The following is a 21,544-nucleotide window of genomic DNA, read 5'->3' on the forward strand; positions in this document are numbered from 1 at the left end:
ATTTGTGGAGCGTGATCATGAGTGTGGAGACATGGTGTACTCCCACTGTCAAACTACGCTCCCCTGTGGCTAGCGCTGCACACTGTCAAACGACACTGAAAGACCGGAAACCTTGTCGCTACCGCTAGACAGTCAAAATTCTGGCGCGCGACCATCTAGATTACTCTCACAGACTTCGCCACGCCTCACACGCCAGGAAACGTCATTCGCTACACCAGGCCACGCCCCTGTATTTCCGGCCGCACCAATGAAGCCGGAAGTCCCGCCCCGGCCACGCTCTCCACTCCCAGCTCCCTGCCCCAGTACGTGTATACGGGTGAGTACGATCTATAAAAAAACACCGGACTCTCGCCGCGACTACGCCACTGTCTTCCGTAGGGGCCAATGTTCTTATTACGTGCAAGAGCAGGAAGGCCACGGCCGGACTCTGCCCAAGCTCAGGGCACCTACGTGCGTCCCGCCTACTTCAGGCCCCTACTCAGGCCCCTCCTTCCGGCCCTGTGCCCGACCCTCCCTCGCGCTACTCCATAGCCCACCTCCATCCGTGGCCACGCCCCCACGCTCCGTCCAGTCCACGTCACTGAGCATAAGGCCTTTTACATCCTCCTGACCGCCCGTCACGTCCATCTTGCCCACCCGAAGCCCCTCCCTTGCCCCCACAGGCCATATTCTCGTTCAGGTCTCGCCGCGGCTATTCGCCCGGGCTTCGGCTCTTCCGCTGGGCATTGGGACCTGTGCTCCTCAGTGCCCAGGCCCCTACCTTCGTCGTTGACCAGGCTAGGGCCCCGGTTTCCTGTCATATCCCTTCCCTCTTGCTACACTCCTCCGTCCTGGCCAATCCTAGCAGTCTTCCCAGGCTACTCGCCACAATCTTGGACTCACAGTAGTCGCTCCCATCCCGCGCATGCGTATTTGCATGCCTTAATTCTCGCTTGTCACTGTGTTCCCAGGCCACTCACTTTCAGTTCCATTGTGGTGACACCTCTCCCGCCAGGACTAGGTCCCGCTACAAGAAGGAAGGCAGGTCTCCTTAGAAAATTGTCCAGCTGAGGGTTAGACACCAGTGGCATTTATAGCGTGAAATGAGCCCACGATTCTCTGATCTTCCTCTAAAAATCGACTTTGTTCACGTTTCTCTCAGCATTTTAAATACCACCTCTTAATGAACAGAAACCAGGTAGGAAGCAGAACTGTTAAACCAGTGGTAAAACCCTGTTCCTTCCAACTAGGTTTCATGTCCTCTAGCCCCCCCTAGGGAGCCATCTGAAACTGTGTCCTTTCCACCCCTCAGCACCCTTGAAATACTAGGCAGATGTGTGTGTGTGTGTGTGGCATGAGCACACACTCCCTCTGCTCCTTGTTCCTTCATGGTGTTTAGGGCTTGTTGAGACACCACCACACTTAAAGTTCTGCTTGCTGTCCTCTCAGAGATTACTCTTGTATTTCCTCTGTTTACTATTCTGGGGTCTACAAGAAAAAAGTGAGGAGGTCACTATCAGCTTTAATATATTTTTTTCTGCCCAGAAATTTCGAAGGAGCATTCCTGCAGGAAGGACATTTTCTATTCACCTTTCATGCATTCATTCAAGAGGATTCATCCAGTATTATATTCCAGTACAAATAAGATATATCCCAAGGAGCTTACAGGCAAAAGTTCCCCCAACTTGGATTTGGATAGGGCAGGAAATAAGGAGAAAGTTAAAAATGGTGTAGTAAGGGGATTGATTGGTAGTAAAGGATCTGGTAAGTGCTGGTCTGTTGATTGAACTAGCAGCAGTATTTGGGGGCAGAAAACAAAGGAAACCACTTTCAAAGTACTTATGACAACCCCTTATACAACTTCTCAATAAATCCTCACTGAAAATGTGCCCTTTTTAACTTGTGTAGAGGGCTGTAGTTTTTCCCTCTGTCGTAGTAAGATTGGCTACATATAATTCAACATATGGCAGCAGTCAAGATCTTGTTTCCTATTTTGACATCGAGCAGTCAACATTTTATGATCAGATATGAAGTATGAGTTCCTTTCTCTGTTCACCTTCCTTCCACTTCTGCTGTGAAGATAGTAGGGAGGGGATTAACAATGCTGAGCTAAAAGTAGCCCAGAGTAAACAGCAGTTTTCAACAAAATATTTTTCTTATGTACACCTTGACCCTGAGAACTCCCATTTATAGAAAATGTTTCAAATGCCAATCATTTATTGCCTGAAAAAATAAACTAACATGAAATGGGACCAAGTATACCTGTTAGTGCCTTGATTTTTTTTTTTCTTTTTTTGGTTCCAACATTGAGTCACATCCTCAGCCCAGTTTTTTAATTTTATTTAAAGACAGGGTCTCACTGAGCTGCTTAATACCTCAGTTTTGCTGAGGCTGGCTTTGAACTCACCATCCACCTGCCTCAGCCTCCCTGCTGGCTGGGATTAAAGGGCTGGGCTACTGTGCCAGGCCTGCCTTCATTTTTATAGTATTAGTTATATTTACTTTCTCTACAAATGATTTGAAGCAGCTCACCAAATATAAACAACAGTATATAAAAGAAATAGTTGAAAGAATCATAGGGGAAATTCATTGAGGAAGAATAAATAAAGCTGGATCCGGAAGAGTAGTTGAAGGTGGGCAATAGGTTTGACTATAAGCTTCCAAATAGCCGTAGAAAAGAGCAAATAATGGGCTGGGTTTGTAGCTTAGTGATAGAGTGATTGCCTTGCATGTGTGAGGCACTGGGTTTGATCCTCAGCACCACATAAATATAAATAAAACAAAGATATTGTGTCCATGTATAACTATATATATATATATATATATATATATATATAAAGGAAGAGAGCAGATAACAATTACTTGAAGGTTTTACATTGTTTATAAAAACCGATTGGGATTTTGTTTTTGAGAAACACAGTTTTTCTTAAGCTTTTGTAGTCCTGAGGGACATTTCAATTCCTCACTGATCATACTGTTAGTTAAGTGAGAAATATATATATATGGAGTTACTGTATGTAAACTGTTATCACAATCACAAAACATAGTACATTAAATCAATTTTATGAACATGCAAACTTTCCAGTTTAACTAAATACTCAGATCCTCAATATTCTGGTTTAATTCAGGGTAATATTTAGCTCATCTTTCCCTTGGATGGCAAATCAGGTTCTGCTCACATATCAAGTCTTCTCCATTCATATTGGCTGGCTGAATAAGTAAGTTGGGAAGTTTTGTAGCTGAGTCTGTACTCAGAAGGACAAAGTCTTATAATAGATTAAAAAGATCTTTGTGGGCACAGGATGGGTAAGTGTCTGCAAACAACAGCATTTCTAGAATCTCTGATTTCAGTAATAAGGGTTTTGTGTGCACATCTTTTATGCAGTCCACAAAACATTTTTCATGATGAGGCTTTTAATGAAAATCAGGTCATTTTTGCTCACTAAAACCCTGGAGTGGAAACTTTGAGAGATTGATTCCTATGTCTTATATATCAACCAGAATTAGAGCAGTTTAAAATTCTGTTATGAAAATAAGAACATACAGCCTAAAAGTTACATGGCCAGGTGACCTTCCTCTACCTCTGTAGAGGTTGGCAAGGGAAGTACCTGTAGACAGTATTAAACGTGACTGGGTGACCTCCAGCTGGCAGCAAAATAGAATATTAAGGATGGATTATACTACACCAGAGAGCATGTCTGTTATAATTTTAGCCTGGAAAGACACCATGACTTGCCCAAACCATGAGAAAACTCAGAACTATCTAGAACAAAATTATCACAAATTTAGTTATAGATCTAATTTGCATTTATTAGTGAATAATGGCAGCATCCATTCTATAAAATACCATGAAAGTTCCCAGGGGACAGTAGCAGAACAGTATGTTTTGTAAGAAGAAACAAGGAAATATGAAAGAAAAATATTTTTTAAAAGTACTCTGAGCTTCAGGGTCCTCATCAGGGAAAAGTGGGTAAGGTGAGTCATAAGTTCAGAGCCATGTTGAGGGGCTGCAATGAGGGGACAATGGGTACAGGAACCATGACACCAATAATGCATCTTACATGAGTCAAAAGTCTGTAGAGGTTGTAGATCAATAGTTATGTACAGTAGATCAATACTTATGTACCTAGAAACTTCTTTGCAGTGGTGTTGTGGAGTATAAAAAACAGAGAAATTAATTTCTTTTTCCTGTCTCAGGAGACTGGGTGGCCTTTTGTGTTGTTCATGGCAATGGTAATCTAAACTCTTAATCTCTACTGTCTAAAACATTTAGAAATAAATAGTAACATATTCAGAATGAAACTGCCTCATTTGTCAAGATTGCCATGGTTGCTAATAAGTTATTAGGCTCTCATGTGAGATTGCTGAAAGGAACAGTTTATAAACTGAGTTACACAAATAAAAATACTCAGGAAATTTGCTATTTAAAATTTATGCTTCACTTCAGGTGATGCTTGTAATCCCAGTGACTCCAGAGGCTCAGACAGTAGGATCACAAGTTCAAGGTCAGCCTGGGCAATTTAGTGAGACGGCTGTCTCAAAATTCAAAAGGATTGGGAGGTGTACCTCAGTGGTAGAGCCCCCTACCTAGCATTCATGAGGCCCAGAGTTCACTCCCCAGTACTGAAAAAACAAATTCTACATCAAAACAGACACTAAATGTGTGCTTTGTGAAAAAGAAAATTAAGATAGTATGTTGAGAAGCAAAAGTCCTGATATCTAGCTCTGTTTTCCATCTATTTTATTGAAATCTCCTCAAGTTACATAACAATGAATTTACTTTTACTTACTTCCATGTCACAAGTAACTGTGTGGCATTTTCATATTTAAAGTTAAGTAATTGGTAGCATATGTTTGTCATTTGAGCTTTTGTCTTTCCATTCATGTGGCAGGACCTATAAAAGCCTATATTATGAATGGTTCCATTTTGGTCTACAGGGGTTTTTTTGTTGTTGTTATTTTTTTTCCTGGTAGGAAACACTTTTCTTGGCAATTACTATGATACAGAAAAAAAATGGAAATTGTAATTGTAAACTATTTAGAAAATAAGAATGAGATCACTTTACATCTGTGTGCCTTGTCATATGGCCAGAATAGGAGACCAAAGAAAATTCAAAACCTTGGATATTGCAATTGTTAACTGAGGAGTAAAAGATAAATGTGCCTACTAATTCAAACGTTAGAAAAATAAGAAGTGAAATGACCACAGAAGGAAGAACTTAAGAAATGTACACAAGATGATGAGTCAGAAAACCAGAACAGAATTGAAAACTAGATCCATAATCTTGTTCTTTGAATAAACTGCAACATAGATATATAAACCTCTAGCAAGTTTAATGGAAAATGTGAAATATTAATATACACACTAGAAAACATAAACTGACCATAGCAACAAATGTAGGTATTTCATGGGAAATATTTCAGGAAGTCCATGAGAATACTGTAATACCTTAACAAAATGAATAATTTCTTAGAAATTGTAAATACTCAGGGCTAGGGAATGTAGCTCAGTGGTAGAGTGTTTGCCTAGCAAGCATGAGGCCTTGGGTTTAATCCCTAGCACCTCCAGGAAGAAAACCAAACCAAACCAAAAATTCCTGAAATAAATGATCATGTAAGAAATTAAAAATTTCTAAGAAGACTTCCTCTATAATGTGCATGGTCCAAAATTCTTCATTTTTATGCATTGTAAATATTTCTAAACATGGACAGTTTTAGAAATCTTTCTACATCATTTTCAAGGTGATAGTGTGAGGACCTGGAAAGGGGAACACTTAACAATCAGTACTTGAACCCACATGATATTCGTCTAAATACGTATTTTAAAATCTTAACGGAAAATCCAGCAAACAATCCCAACAGCATGCTAAAAATAAATTTTAAAATCCAATTTAAATGTTGAATAAATATAAAGAAGTTTATCAATATAATGCACCAAATGGGAAAAACACTATGATAGTAATTATAGATAATAAAAAGCTAGTTGATAAATGGAATATAAATAACTGATTAAAATAATTTTTGATAATTAGAAATAAAAGGATACCTTTATTACATGATATATCTTGGTTTTTCTTTCCTTTTTTCCAGAATTGGGGTGGAACTAAAGACCTACCCCACCCATGGTAGGCAAGCACTCTACAAATAAAATACTTTGTTGTAATCTCTAACTCTATGTGTATTGACTTTTCCTCCCCCAGATAACTTCATTTATTCTGCCTTTTTTTCCCCCGGGAATAGTTAAGTGAGCTCTTCTAGGAAATTTCCACTACAGGTCACAGTGAAATTGCCACACTGGCTGGGCCAACTCTGGGCAGCCCCTCCCTGTGGTACAGCTTTTCTGACTCTGTCCTTGCAGCCAAAGCAAAGGGGGTGAGAAAGAGCTCCTTCAGGTGAATTACACTAAGAGAAAGGAGTCATCTCCAACAAAATTTCACCCCTCCTAGGAAAGGGAAACAATGTGTCTCTAAAATGCTGCAGAAGTGCCATTTTTGATCTTTTCCTCATTGTTGCTTTTAAAATCTTGATTTCCTCTTTAACATAAGGGCACCCAATCTAAACTTTCCATTCATGATTTTTGAGGAAAGAGGTGGAATCTGGGGACTGAATTCATGAAGAGGCAACTTGGGAGAGGAAAGCTCTGACATGGGCCTGGGGACTTCTATTGGTGTCAGTAAGATGCCTAAGGAATTTTCAAAAGTTTTTAATTAGTGTGTTATAGATATACATAAAGGTGAAATTAACTTTCTATATGTACATAGCATAGTTTGGCCAGTTTCTTCCCACAGTTCTCCTTTCCCATCCCTTTTGCTTCCCCCTCAGTCCTCTTTGCTCCACTGATCTCCCTTCTATTTTCATAGAATTTCCCTCACTCCCCCCCCCCCCCTTATCTTATTTTGGTCTACCTTCTGCATCTGAGAGAAAACATTTGACCCTTGCTTTCTAAGTCTGGCTTATTTCACTTAGCGTGATGTTCTCTAGTTCCATCAGTTTACCAGCGAATGCTATAATTTCATTCTTCATGGTTCAGTAAAATTCCATTGAGGTTTTGTTGCAATTTCCGTTTGGATTTATGGGGACGAGACACTCTGTGTGGTGGACCTGGGTTCCATTGTAGTCAGCCTAGGCACTAAACCTGTTCCACTCAAGGCATTGCTGCCAATTTGGACACCAGATCCTTGGTTCTCTCACAGGTCAGGTGATTATAATAACTGAGGTGGTGTTTTGAGGCTTAGCAGAATAATCCAGTGAGTCTAGTTCATGGTAGGTAGCTGTAGGTCACAGTTGTGTAGCTGTGACCAATGCAGTCACTAGCTACTGTGGCTAAACTATATTAAATGCTACTAAACAAAAAGTTCAGTTTCTCAGCAGCACCAGCCCCATTTCGACTACTCTACAGCCACCTATGTCTAGGGGCTACATACTGGGTAGCACAAGCACAGCACATTTCCATCATCAAATGGTATTTCATTTAGGGCTAGGATGCAGCTCAGTGGTAGAGCGCTTAGCTAGCATGTGGAAAGCCTGGGTTCCATCTCCAGTGTCACAGAAACAAAACAAAGAAGCAGAATGGTCCATTGGGCAGCACCGCTCCATATCACTAACTTGGATTTTCAATAATGGCCAAACCCTAGGGCCAAACAAAACCATCCCAGGAAGCTGTCCTGGGATGTTTACCTGCCAAGGTAAGAGTCAGAAGAGGACACTCAGGGAAGTGCATCCTTTGTTCCCCAGAGATAGAAAGGAGTGATATTTGCTTCCCAAATTCAAAGAGCCTATCTGTGAACCAGGTAGTTTAGCCCTGACAAGGTGGAAAGTTCATGCCAAGGAAAACCTCCATTGAGGACTCCCTTCCTTCCACTGTGCACTTAACCAGGCGGCTGCAGAAGGGGTGGGGTGGGGGGCGGATCCCCATTCTGTCAGCAGAGGAAACATTCTTCTGAGGTAGAGTTTGGGAAAAACAACTAATCTGTTTTTCAAACAGATTTTTGTAAATAACTGACAGGAGATGGGCCACTTCTATTGCAGTATTAACCCAAGTGTATGGGTGTTAATTATTAAACCTTTTAGATGGTGGCTCACTGATTTCTCTGATATTCTAATCCGGTCACAGAATGGCTAAGGCAGCTTTAAGTGGAGGGTGGATTTTTTTTTCTCAGTTTGCCTTGTGTTTTCCACTCCAGAAGAATGTTGTGGCTCCTCTTTTTTCTAGTGACTGTTATTCATGCTGAACTCTGTCACCAGGTATGTAGCCTTGAAACTTAACAATAGCTTACCAAGTCATTGACTGAAAGAAATCTTTATTTTTCTAAATCTGCAGGCATATTGTGGCTTTTAAGTTTAGCCTGTGACTGTTTTATGAGTTTGAAAGAAAATGTAAACCACCTAAGGTCCTTGCCATCCAACTTTCAGGGATGTTTAGGGACAGTTTCCTTGTAGTTCTGTTTTCTGTTGCTTTTAGTTCATTAAATATTAGGATTAATTAGGCTATGTTTGGGCAGATTTTATTATCATATACTGTTGTTTCTTTTTCTTTTCTGGCAGATGCAGAAAACGCCTTTAAAGTGAGACTTAGTATCAGAAGAGCTCTTGGTGATAAAGCAGTAAGTGGAACACCTGCATGTTCATTTTGAATTTTGTTACCTAAGAACTGTGCTTGCTTTCTCTGATGATGGGCCTCTGTCTACATAGTAATGATAATATATCATTTCTAAAGACTTGAAGTCTGATCTTTTCTAAATATAAAGGTAGAGTATCCTAAAATAGAAATTGTTTACAATAGGCTTGCCTGAGGTTCTTTATCTGTAGTGTATGCAGGAAGACATTGAAGTTTTGTATGACACCAATTTAGAGAACTTGAACCGCTTAATCCAGCATTGTGGAGCAAAGGAGACTGAGGGTCTGGGTTGGATCTGCCCCTCATTGTTGTAGTCCTTGGAATCTGGGCAGCTTGTTTTCTAGTCATGGAAAAGAAGGAATGCTACTAAATACAGAAAGCCTTTCATAGCACAAGAATTCAAATTCTAATGTAAAGTTTAAATTCTTTAGAACCACCAAAGTGACACTATGTCATATACTTTTGAAACCAAAGCTTAGAAATACTCATAGGGCCTCTGTGGATATAGAAACAGTAAAGAGACTTGAATTAATAAGTCAGTTATTATCAAATTTCAGTGTCAGCTTCCCAGAGTGATGTGCAAATTACTCCCCCCACAGGTGTCATTAAGAGGCCTCCAACTAGAAACCCCCCCAAAAAAATGTGCTAAAAGAATTTTCAGGAATTCTATTACAGGACAGTCCACCAACATATCATTGTATTATTTACTTTGTGAATTATAATTGCAAATAACACCCAGAATTGACTGCGAACTTAATTTACTTTTTAGCAGGGAGCCTTCTAAGCACTTGACTGCTATCAGCTCATATAGCCCTTAACAACAACCTTTTAAGGAAAGTGGTATAGGTACTCTTATTTTCATTGGATGGGTAAGAAAACTGAGATGCAAGGAAATGAAGTGACCCTTTCAGGACCTTAAGCCACCAAGTGATAAGAGTTCAGATCTGTATCCAGGCAGACTGACAGCAGAATCCACTCTATACCCTTTCCCCTAACCCAGTGTATAGGATTTCTCATCCTAAGATCCTTAGAGTGGGTGCCATGCTGGGTGGTGGAGATGCATTGACCCTAAAATCAGACTTGTCCCTGCCCTATGGGGATTATGGTAGTGGGAGAATCAGTCATCCATTAAAGATGTAGTAAAGAAAAGCAAATGTGCAATCTTGACAATATTACTAGCTTTGGCCTCATCAGGATCCTTAGTATCTGGCCCTTCTATAAGGTCCATGAGTTGAAGTGAACCATGGATAAAAGAAGGAATGACACAGGGAACAGCATATGTGAAGGAGCTTGCTAAGCATGGGGGATAGAAGGAAGGCTAAGGTGTCTGGAAGTGGGGCAGTAAAAAGCAAAGGGGCATGTCATCACGTTTCTAGTTTCAGAAAGGGACTGGGCCCAGGAGTATGCAGGCTGCTGCATGAAAGAGTTTTGCTTGAACATGAAAGAAGTGCTTGAGAGCCTCAAATACTGTTGGGAGGCTAAGCAACATGAACGCTGACACACGCTTGTTGTGTTAAGCAATGTGGAGGTCAGTGGTCACTTTAGAGAGAGCTTCTTTTGTGGATTGACAGCCAGAAGGCAGATATTAGAGGGAGTGCAGTAGGTGGAATGAAATATAAATGGGTGGTGAACATGTGTAAACAGAAGTATGGACAACTGCTTTGAGCCTTTTGACTATGAAGAGTAGGAGAGAGATGGTGCATGAATGAAAGGAAGAGTGAGTGAAGTGATTTATTTGTACTGTTGTCTCAAAGGGAAAAGTTTGAGCAGTGGACAGGCTGCAGGTAGATTTGAATACACAGAAGAGGGAGGAAAACTGATATTGTTTATATGATCAGAAGGGCCAGGAAAGCCATTCCTAAAAGAGGTAGGGGGAATAGCCATTGATAGGAGAGGCACCGCATGTCTGGCCCTTCAAGAGAGAAGATGGACAGGGTGTGCTTCTATGGACGAAGTTTTGTATCTTGGTGTCAAGAGGATGAGGGAGTTCAAGTTGATGACTTGAGATGTATCTGTAAATTATAAAGCAACAGTGTCTAGTGAAAGTGAGGTGTGAAGGAAAGCATAATAAGTCAGCAGACCTATAGGAGGTTAAAATAGTCCTGTGAGCCATCAGAGAGAGAGAGAGAGGAAACCTAAGGGATTCCCAGGCAATTTGGGGGTAGGTCATTATGAATTTAGAGTTAAGCCAATAGTCCCTGTTTTGTGATTTTCTCCAATTATGTTGTATTACTCACCTAAAATTTGGGGTTGGCCTGGGTTTGAGGGTCCTGAGATGTATGCAGAAAGCAAGGTGAGCTGGGACATTAGGGCCTTGGCATAAATGTTATTGAAGTGAGGAACCAAGGAATCTGAACTGATGGATGAATAAATACATCTCATATGCTCCATGTGGTCTTGGAGTCACATGTGGTATGTAAAGATGTTTTCAGTTTCACACACTTTTTGAGCACCTGTTATGCATCAAGTAGTATGTGCAACAGGTACTTAAGCTGCTGTGAACATTTTTGTATATATCTTTTCCACAAGCTTTCTTTTTGCAAGACTGTTTAGCCAGGAGTAGAACTTTGGGTTAGAAATTATTCCTGTCTTTAAATTGGCACCTCTTTTCTTATCCTCTCTTAAGTTGTCCATTTTCTTCTTATGTGGTACATGTGCTTGATTCCTTTTCTATGTAGAGACTCAGTGAAACATTTTGAATGCCTTTGTGGAAATATGTAACCTCCAGTGCACTCGCTTTCAATCCTTCCACCCTTACTCAAGATCAACAGGTGAGGGTTGCAGGATATCCACCTTGATGTGGATCTGGTCAATCCTGTACTGTTCCATGTAATTTGGGGCTTTGCTCTGTGACCCCAACGGGACTCCTACTGAGGCAAATCATATTCTTGTTTTTAAGGGGAACCAATGAAAGGACTGGAGATCAAGTCAGATCATCTCCTAGATCTGAAAAGCAATTTAAATTCATGCCCTGGCAAGGTCTGATTAGCATCTTTCATTGTTATTTGCTATACTGGATTATCATTCTCCTATAGTTGAACAGACTTATTCCCCATCTCCCCAATCTGAAAACAGTGCATCCCTTTTTGAATAGTGTTTGTGTGCTGTCTATAACTAGACTAGTTTCTTCTTTATGTCTTGATCTTATTAGATTGGACTATAGTTACTCTGAGTAAAACTAATTTTGGAACCAAATACATTATTAAAAGCTAGGGGCTATGCTATGAACCATTTGACTATTTTTAAACTCTTATAGTATATGGCCAGGATGATTTGTCCAAATGCCTTATTGACTGACTGGCTACTAATATGGCAGTTTTTAAGAAAGAGCACAACAGGAAACACATCAAACTTGGAATTATGGAATGTCTCAAAAGCCCTTCTCCAGATGCTATGGTACATGATTTATCATGTTCTCCAGTTTTCTGTGTACAAAGAAGATGGGATGGGAGTGTGGAGACTATGAGAATGAGTGTAGCATCTAATGGAGTGTTTTTTTAAAATATTTTTTAGTTATAGATAAACACATATTATCTTTACTTATTTTTATGTGGTGCTGAGGATGGAACCCAGTGCCTCAGACATGCGAAGCAAGTGCTTACCACTGAGTTACAGCCTCAGCCCCATAATGGACCGTTTTTAACCCCATACCTCTCTTTCCTTCTCTTTCAGTATGTCTGGGATACAAATGAAGAATATCTCTTCAGAGCGATGGTGGCTTTCTCCATGAGAAAAGTTCCCAACAGAGAAACAACGGAGTAAGCAAACAGTACAAAATCTTAAGTGATTATTTGCAATAATATGTAAGACAGTGGATTATTTTAATCCTTGATCTTGAACATAAATTTTAGCCAGTTGGAAGGGTCCTCCATTTTTATTAAACATTAAAAGACCTTTGTAATGTAGCTTAGCTTAATTCTTATATCATGTTTCAATGGTGCTCTTCATTCAGCAGGCAATATGAAGATAACTAACTTCCAAAATTGCAGTTATATTTCCTAAGCTTTCTGTGTTTCTATTGTATACATATAACTTTTCTTGAAGAAGGGTGGACAGATGGATTAATAGGCAGGTAGTAAGGAACTCTATTCTCACCTTGAAAAATAACAGAAATATGTATAGGTTCTTCCCCTAACTAGTATCTGTCATAGCAACTTGGAAGTTTTCTTTAAAAGCACATAGTACAACTTTGAATAGTCTCTCATTTTTTTTCTGTTACTCTGGAGGAATCTTCTCTTCATGATGTTTCCTTCCTTCACTATTTGTGATGAGAGTAACACTCCTGGTTTCTCTCTACTCCCTCTCTGGTGCCTCCCTTTGAGAGGTGAAATGTCTTATCTGATTGTTAAGCTGGATGGAGAACCTGGGTGTGGGTTCCTTTCTCTTTGGGAGCCAGCTTGTCCAGCCAGCGCCCCCACCAGTCATTCTTAGTGTCACTTGCTAGCTGAGGACAGAACCAGTCGCCACTGGTATTGGGAGACATACACACCTGTAAGGGTATACTTGTTGACAGCTGAAGAGCATTTAGATTGGTAGGTGTCACATATGGAGTGTTAAATATCTTCCATATTCCTTCAGTGCATCCTTCAGCCTCAGCTCAGCTCTATCTGAGACAGTACGGGTATATAAGGCTTGTTAGTGTTTTTATTAATGCATTATAGTTATATATAATATGGGATTTAATTTGATGTAATAATCTCATGTATATATTTTTTAATATTATAATTTGAGTAATAGGTGGCAAAATATCTTCATTCTATTTTAAATGGAGTTGAGGATCAAACCCAGTGCCTCACGCATGCTAGGTGAGCGCTGTCCCTCTGAGCCACCAAAATATTCCACATGAGTCAAAACATTGCAAGGAGATATATATATATATATATATATATATATATATATATATATATATAGTAAAAGAAAGTTTTCCCTGAGATAAATTCTCTTCTTGTTTCACAGAAAAAGTATTTACTGTTATGGTATAAATGTGAAATATGATATATCAAGAACTATGTAATGTTTTGAACAACCAACATTAAAAAAATAAATTAAAAATCTGGTAAAAAAAAATTAAATGAATAAAATAAAAAAAAAGAGAATACTATAAATAAATTGGCTACAAAATAAAAAAAAACTGCAGCATTCTTTTCACAACTATACAAAACTTTTTCAGTAAAAACAAGGTGATTATATTATAAGAAATTGAAAAGGAAACAAAGCCACTGGTTATCTGGTAGTGCTAACCCGTATGGTGTCTGTGTGTTCTCTATTACTCCTTCTTGTTTGCAGGTTTTATACATTGCTGTGTTCATGGCACTATTACTTCCTGTAAGTACCTTCAAATTACCTGATGCATGGCTATGCAAAATGTTCCCTTTCCTGGTAAAAATCAACTAAATATGTGACATTTCGAATTAGTATTGAAGAATTCACCTTTGGAATATTTTCCTTCAGAAGCTGAGACATTGTAGGAGTCTAAGAATATGTGATCAGTTTGCACGAAATGTGTTTTGCTTGGACTTTTACACCTAGGGTATCTATACTCTTGTGTTGCCAGTTGTAAATATCAAAAAGTACAGAACTAGAACAGGGATCAGTAAAAGTTTTTCTGTGAAGGCTCAGGCAGTGGGAGTCCTGGCAGTACTGTTGACAGAGAAGTGAGTGATGAGCAGGATGTGTTTGAGATGTAATCCATGTGCTGGACTGTATTCTACATGCCCTGCCACAAAGAAAGCTGCATTCTGAATGCCCAGGCTTCTCCTGTGGAAAGGGGGGTACATAGTGCATGATAGAGTTGAAACTCACTCTTCTGCCTCTCTGATTATCCATAAATATTGGAAAAGACGGTGAAGATGCTGTTCAGTACAGAAAATAAAACACATTTGACGAACTGAAGGTAGAGATTCATGTAACTCAGAGAATGCTGAATCCTCTCTCGTTTTCATCCATCTCTGACCCCCTCCTTACTATGGTAACTCTCATTAGGTTTAATTACCATCAGTGATACAGAGCTCATTCTCTCCTGAGGAAGCCAGTTCATATGTCGAGATCTAGAATTGGTATATACTTAAGACATGAGTATTTGGTGGACTCAGAAACAGAATGTGATTTCTGAAAAGAGGTCCTGGCTGCATCCATCAGAACTTGCTGGAGAGCCGATCTGGTCAGGGCACCGGGAGCAGGTGGATGGTAGAACACAATCCTGGGATTCCCTAAGAGGATCAGAGGGCCAGCAGGTGTGGGCCTGCAGAGAGGGCTGTGAGAGTGCCACTCCCTTCCCCAGGGAACTTAGGGCAGAATGGGTTCCTGTGCAGACACCAATGCAGCCAGTCAGGGTGTGGACAGTTGGGTCCATGAGGATTAGATGGTGCCCATTGCACACCAGAGGTCATGTGTATGGGGTGAGGTCTCTTCTCTTTTGCCTGCCACCTCCAGCCAGGTAGAGAACTGATAGAATCAGAGGGTGGAGGTGTCTGTGAGAGGGGAGATGGCATATTATCTCCTGGTTGGCTGCTCCCCAATCAAAGACATTCTCAGGACTCTGTCCAGGTGCCACCAGAATAGCAGCAACTAGGGTTCTAGAGATAGGATGGCATCCCAAGTCACTGGGTGTGCAGTGGGACAGAAAAGACCACTAGCCTCTCAGCTGGAGAAGTCCAGAGTTATAGGGCTGGCTTGACCCATCTGGAGATGGGGTGAGAGAGGGCAGCTCTCTCAACAGTCAGTACCTAAATACATTCCTGTGCCTAGGAGGAAGCTTCCAAGAAGAATTGGATGGAGTCACTGCCTGTTGAGCAGAACATCAACTGCAGGGCAAGGCAAGATGGTGGAGTGAGGACACAGGTGCACCACTGGAGGCCAAGTCATGGTTGGGAGGGGGGACTGGAAGAAGTCAGAGTGCAGCATCATTTTCTGGGACACCATCAGTGCAGAAGATCTCAGAGGGCTCCCCAAAGACCCCATAGGAGCCCTCTGAATAGAGAGCTTGTGGATGCCTACCACGACCAAGGACCACCAACAGCAAGAGGGAGCCAGAGAGGGCCCTGGGCAGTGAGAATGCACTTTGCCTTTCTTTGCTTGTCTTGTCTGATCTCATCTCTCTTGCCCCTACTTCTAAATGAGCCAGGATGAAGCTGGGGGTGGGGAGTGTGTGTAGGGAAGAAGTAGAGCCCAGAGGGTGAAGGACTGGGCCCACACTCAGTGCCCCTGGTTGGGCCAGACCTGCTGGAAGGAGAGCACCTGCAGGTTGCTGGCAGGAGTGCAGTTTTGATTAGGAGCCGGAAGTGACAGGAAGGCTACACCATCTGCTGCAGATGCCATCTGGTGAGAAAGAAAGCACTGACAGAGGGGCCAAAGGCAGTGGTGTGAGAAGTCTATTCCTTCCTTCATTGCCATCTAGGAAGTCAGATGTGTGGAATTGAGTAACCTACACTGAAGTCCTGCTGTGTGCTGGACATGAGGGTAAAAGCATGCGTATACCAATTCCTGTTCTGCCCCAGCCTGTGCCCATGAACCTGGCTGTGGTAGAGATAGGAAGATAGATTAAATATGAAAGAAACAAGGGTTTGGGGTTGTGGCTCAGCTGTGGAGCACTCAACTAGCACATGCGAGGCCCTTGGTTCCATCCTTAGCACCACATAAAAAAAATAAATAAAATAAAGGTATTGTATCCAACTGCAACTAAAAGAAAAAAGAAAGAAAGAAAGAAAGAAAGAAACCAATCAATTCCTTCAACCATTATTATTTACAGTTCTTAACAAATGGGTTTCTTGATATTTGCTGGGATTTCTTAGAAAACCAGAATGGAAGATGGATGAAAAAATGAATTTAAGAGTAATGTCTATGTTTCATTAGATTAGGTTGAGTTTTGCTTGGGAGGTAGGTTGATGATGGCAACCAGTTTTTTTTTTTTTTTCCACCATTTATGACATGATTTAGGCCAGATTTACTAAAGCAGTTTCACAGGAATTTTTTAATGTTCTAAGGAGTTTCCAAGAAAACTATGGTCTACATTTAAAGTTTGTGGTCTATTTTCCAGGTAAACAGGGAAATTTATTTCTCTAGTTTATGCAAAATTTGACATTTAGGGAATTTATCACTTTTAGCAATAGAGGTAGAAGCGTAACTCAGGCATGGCTTTCTCTCTCTGAGTTAAATGGTTTAGGGTATGTAATGGATTTCTTCCTCTGCTTAATTATTCAAGGATAAGTCTTGTGATCTGAAAAGGAACAACATGCTCTTGTATCCACTCTAAGGTAAGGGGATTAACGGTCTTGTGCTTGTAAAACAGCAGCCCAGCTCCCATTTAGTCCTTCTAATTTCCAGAAACAAGAACCTGATTCTTACCACCCCTTGGATACCGTTGGCTTTGTCTGGCCCCATTGATGAGAAATGGCAGCAGAGCCAATTCTTAAAGAATTGCTTCAGACCAGGGCTTCTCCCACTTCGGGGGAGGGAGGAAGCATTTTTTTTTCTCTTTACGGATTTAGTTAAAGGAACTGCTTGTGTATGTTAGTATAATTTATTCGTAAAAAGAAAACAAACAAACAAAAAACCAAAAAACCATTGGTCAGGGCCTAAAGTAGCTCAGTGGTAGAGCATTTGCCTTGTACGTGGGAGGCACTGGGTTAGACCCTCACCACCAATAAAAATATAAAAATAAATTAATTAAAAACTGTTGATCAAAATGAGTATATTAGTGAACTCAATTCCATCAACTCTATATTTAAAAACTTGAAAATGTAGGATATGTATTCAGTGGTGCTAGTGGCATTTCAGTTTATTTAATACATGAAAACATACTTTTCATTTTATGTTTTTGGTGGAGATTGAACACAGATGTTTGTGCAATCTACGTGGGTGCTCTATAACAAAGTCACCTCCCTAGTCCCAAAAAACACTTTTAAAAGGTATTTAATTTGGGCTGGGGCTGTAGCTCAGTGGCAGAGCACTTGCATAATATGTATGAGGCACTGGATTTGATCCTCAGTACCGCATGAAAATAAATAAAGGCATTCTGTCCATCTACAACTACAAAAAAAAAGGTGTTTAATTCAAGATGTATTTGTTGATTGATTGGTTTTCCTTTCTGTACAAATCTTGAAGGACATTCATTGTACTCACATTTGGAAGAAAGACCATGGAGAAGTCACACAAGATGAACATAATCTATAATGGGAAGGAACTGGTATCATTTTACTCCTTAATAAATTAACTACTGAACTCTCTACCATTGTTCTTCATGTTACTACCTTTTAGCACCATTCCTGTCCAACATTTACACTTCCTTTTGGATCACCGCATCTATAGTATATCCAGGATGCTTCTTTTACTGAAGTTTTGTGTTACATTGTGTCTGAATTTTTGAGTCTGGGTAGGGGAGTTTTGCCTTCATTTCCTCCCTTTCTTACTGCAGCCCCTGTTAAACATATTTTTTCACAAGGTTTTATATATATATATATATATATATATATATATATATATATATATATATATAGTTTGTAGATGGATACAATAACTTTATTTTGTTTATTTATTTTAATTTGGTGCTGAGCCTCAAATTCAGTGTTTCACACATGCTGGGCAAGCACTCTGCCACTGACCAACAACCCCAGCCCTTTCTCAAGGTCTTACAGGGGAAATTTCCAGAAATAATGAGATGTTATCCTTATTTCATCCATCCATTCATTTTATAACCACTGACCAACAACCCCAGCCCTTTCTCAAGGTCTTACAGGGGAAATTTCCAGAAATAATGAGATGTTATCCTTATTTCATCCATCCATTCCTTTTATAACCACTAAGTTCCACATGGCCCACCCTTCAGGAGTAGAGGAGCTTACAGCACAAGATACACTTGGACTTTGTCCTCATGTTCCAGGACCCAGATAAATCTGTTTTGTTTCAGGTCAACAAACTATTTATTTGAGAATCTCCTTTGCTATCTTCTAGCTCATAGAATTTAAAAGTGTTTTCTTTGCTTAAACACTGTGAAGTTCAAAGCAGGGCAGAGATTCTAACCTCCTGACAAAGACTTTTCAGGCCACATGAAATCTAGAAGCCCTTTGACTTCCTCATATCCTGGGTCCATTCTCAGATAAGGCATGGAGTTATGTGCAGATTCTGGCATCTTAGGAGTTACTGGCTTTCACCTTGTTTCTTAATGTTCTGGTGGGCTCAAGACATTGGCCTTGGTATTCAAGGGTATATGCATCTGTCAACTCTTGTACCTGAAACTATGGGAAGGTTCACTCTCTCTATGTTGGCTAATCAGGTTAGCTCTTAGTAAATATGGTGATTGAATGAAGCATGCTTTATTTATGTTGTGCTCCTAAACCAGGGGCCTGTGTAGAGTAGACACAAGAAAACAGTGCCCCACCCACTCATTTCTTCTTCTTTTTCCCTAGTACCCTGGGAGAATGTGTCCATGGTTGATATGGCATTCAATGGCCATAGTAGAAGTAGCTCTGTATGCTGGGTTTCCCCTCTTAGTGGGTCTCAATTTCTTATCCTGGGGGAGCCAAGACATCAGTTTGTTTTGCAAAGTATCATCCCAGCAAGTTGGAAGCCCCAGCTGATAAAGGTGTCTCCATTTTCATACACAACCTTTGCTTTCTGTCTTCAGAGTGGTGCTTTCCCTGGCCCCTTTCCCACAACCTTGCAACTTTAGGAGATAGGCTTATTAATTCCTAGTTCAACTGCTTATGTTTAATCAAAATACAAACATATCTGTTAGACTTTATTTCTGTGGTTGACATTTGTTGATCACTGGGTTAGTTTTCTATTTATTAAGACATTAGAAGAATCATACCTTTGGACAGAACAATTTTATTGGGAGGATACTTAGTATCCTTGTGTTGAAGAAGATTTCAAATGGCTAAAACTATATACTTTGTATTAGTCTGTTTTGTGTTACTATAATGAAATACCCAAGGCAGGCTACTTTTTAAAAGAAAAGCCGTTTATTTTGGCTAATATTTCTGAAGGTGTAAGGTCAAGGACCCATGTCTGGTGATAGCCTTCTTGCTGGCAGTGTCCTAAGGGAGATGGAGATTGTTCATTTGTGTGTGTGTGTGTGTGTGTGTGTGTGTGTGTGTGTGTTGCCTCTGGTCTCTCTACCTGTCCTTATAGAGGCATCAGTATTCAATGACCGGAGCTCCACCCTGATGATTTATATAATCTTAACCACCTCCCAAATGCCCACCTGTAAATACCATAGTATTGGTTAAGAGTCCATCCTCTTAATATCTTAAGTGGGGATTAAACTTCAGTGTGAGTTTTAGACTGGACAAAACATATTTAAACCATAGCAACCTATTTTCCTAATGTCAATCATGGAGAAGGATAGGTATGCTGTTTCTTAAGATGTTAGGACAGCAGGAAGCATTCTAATAAATATTTCATACATTTGAGTATATAGCAGAGCTAACTTTAAAAAACTAGATCGTTATTAAGGGCATCCTTATTCTGATGGGTGTCAATATCTTGCATTTGAATAAAGCTCTTTGTTATTTTCTACATATGTATGTGATCTATTAAGCTATCAAGAACTTTTTTATTAAAGCATGGCCAAGTTTTCTTGTAAACAATTTCCTTCGACCCAGGCAACTTTTAAATAACTGCGTATTGCTAATATTTGTGTTTGTGCATGTCCATGTGTATTTAATTTGGAAACTTTTAGATTTTCTAAAAGGTCACAAAGATCATACAGATAAGCCTGTGTTGTCTGTTTTGGGAAATTTTGTCTCCAACCCACCACTGCTCCCAAAGATATTTGGAAATGTCTGGAGATATTATTGGTTTTCACAATTGAATGTGTATTTAGTGTATATATTGCTTTGTACTATACAGTCCCTGACATCCAGGAAGTGTCCAAGCCACATTGTTAATAGTGTTGGGGTTGAGAAATCCTTCTCTGGACCTCACCCTGTTTCCCTAATAGTATTTTAAATGACCACGGTAGATTGATCAAAAGAGAAATTAATATTGTTTCAGTATTATTACTCAACTATGGACACTATTAGTATTTCTCCATTTTTCTAAGTCCTTTTTTTAAAAAAATTACAAAATCTTCTTCTCCTGATTCTGATCCACTTTGTGACAGTTTCTGTTTTCCTTTGCTTTTCATGATCTTGAAACTTTTGAAGTTAAGACTCAGCTATCCCACTCCTTGGTTTATACCCAAAGGACTTAAAAACAGCATACTCCAGGGATGCAGCCTATCAATATTTATAGCAGCATAGTTCACTATAGCTAAATTGTGGAACCAAACAAGATGCCCTTCAGTAGATGAATGGATAAAGAATAAAAGCAAATAAAATCATGGCATTTGCAGGTAAATGGATGGAGTTGAAGAATATTAAGTGAAGTAAGCCAAAACCAAATGCTGAATGTTTTCTGTGATATTAGGATACTGATCCATAATGGGGATGGTGGGGAGGAGCAGGGAGGAATGGAGGAACTTTAGATAGGGTAAAGGGGAGGGAGGGGAAGGGAGGGGTATGGGGGTAGGAAAGATGGTGGAATGAGATGGACATCATTACCCTAAGTACATGTATGAACACACAAATTGTGTGAATATACTTTATATACAGCCAGAGATATGAAAATTTGTGTTCTATATGTGTAATATGAATTGTAATACATTCTGCTGTCATGTATAACAAAATGGAATAAATAAATTTTTTAAAAAAGAATTAAAAACAAGAAGTGTTTTTTACTTGGGTATGGTAGTGATTCTACACATGGAGCATATGGACATGGGGTATGTTAGGGATTATATCTATGGCTGGAGAGTACTGTGGTTTTTACATGGTCAGGGTGAGAAACGACCAGCATGATGCAAAACTTGGGACAATTCCACATAACAAGGAGTTTCACAACTAAAATCCTAATAGCACACCCCCACTGGCACACTAAGAGATTAAGCCCTTCTTATACTTCATGTATAAT

The 21,544-nt window shown here is 39.9% G+C and overlaps 1 protein-coding gene across 1 annotated transcript; it reads left to right on the top strand.

Annotated features, from left to right (window-relative positions):
* Positions 1 to 17: 17 nt before the first annotated feature.
* LOC144250718 (uncharacterized) lies at positions 18 to 20,961 on the top strand. The gene is made up of 7 exons (XM_077793669.1): positions 18 to 84; positions 173 to 316; positions 8,524 to 8,582; positions 12,269 to 12,354; positions 13,883 to 13,921; positions 16,797 to 16,848; positions 20,740 to 20,961. The coding sequence occupies exons 1-6, from the start codon at positions 18 to 20 to the stop codon at positions 16,813 to 16,815; spliced, it is 414 nt and encodes a 137-aa protein (XP_077649795.1). The 3' UTR covers positions 16,816 to 16,848; positions 20,740 to 20,961.
* The last annotated feature ends 583 nt before the right edge of the window (positions 20,962 to 21,544 follow it).

This window comes from Urocitellus parryii, chromosome X (assembly GCF_045843805.1).
Source record: "Urocitellus parryii isolate mUroPar1 chromosome X, mUroPar1.hap1, whole genome shotgun sequence".
In the NCBI taxonomy this organism is placed as follows: Eukaryota; Metazoa; Chordata; class Mammalia; order Rodentia; family Sciuridae; genus Urocitellus; species Urocitellus parryii.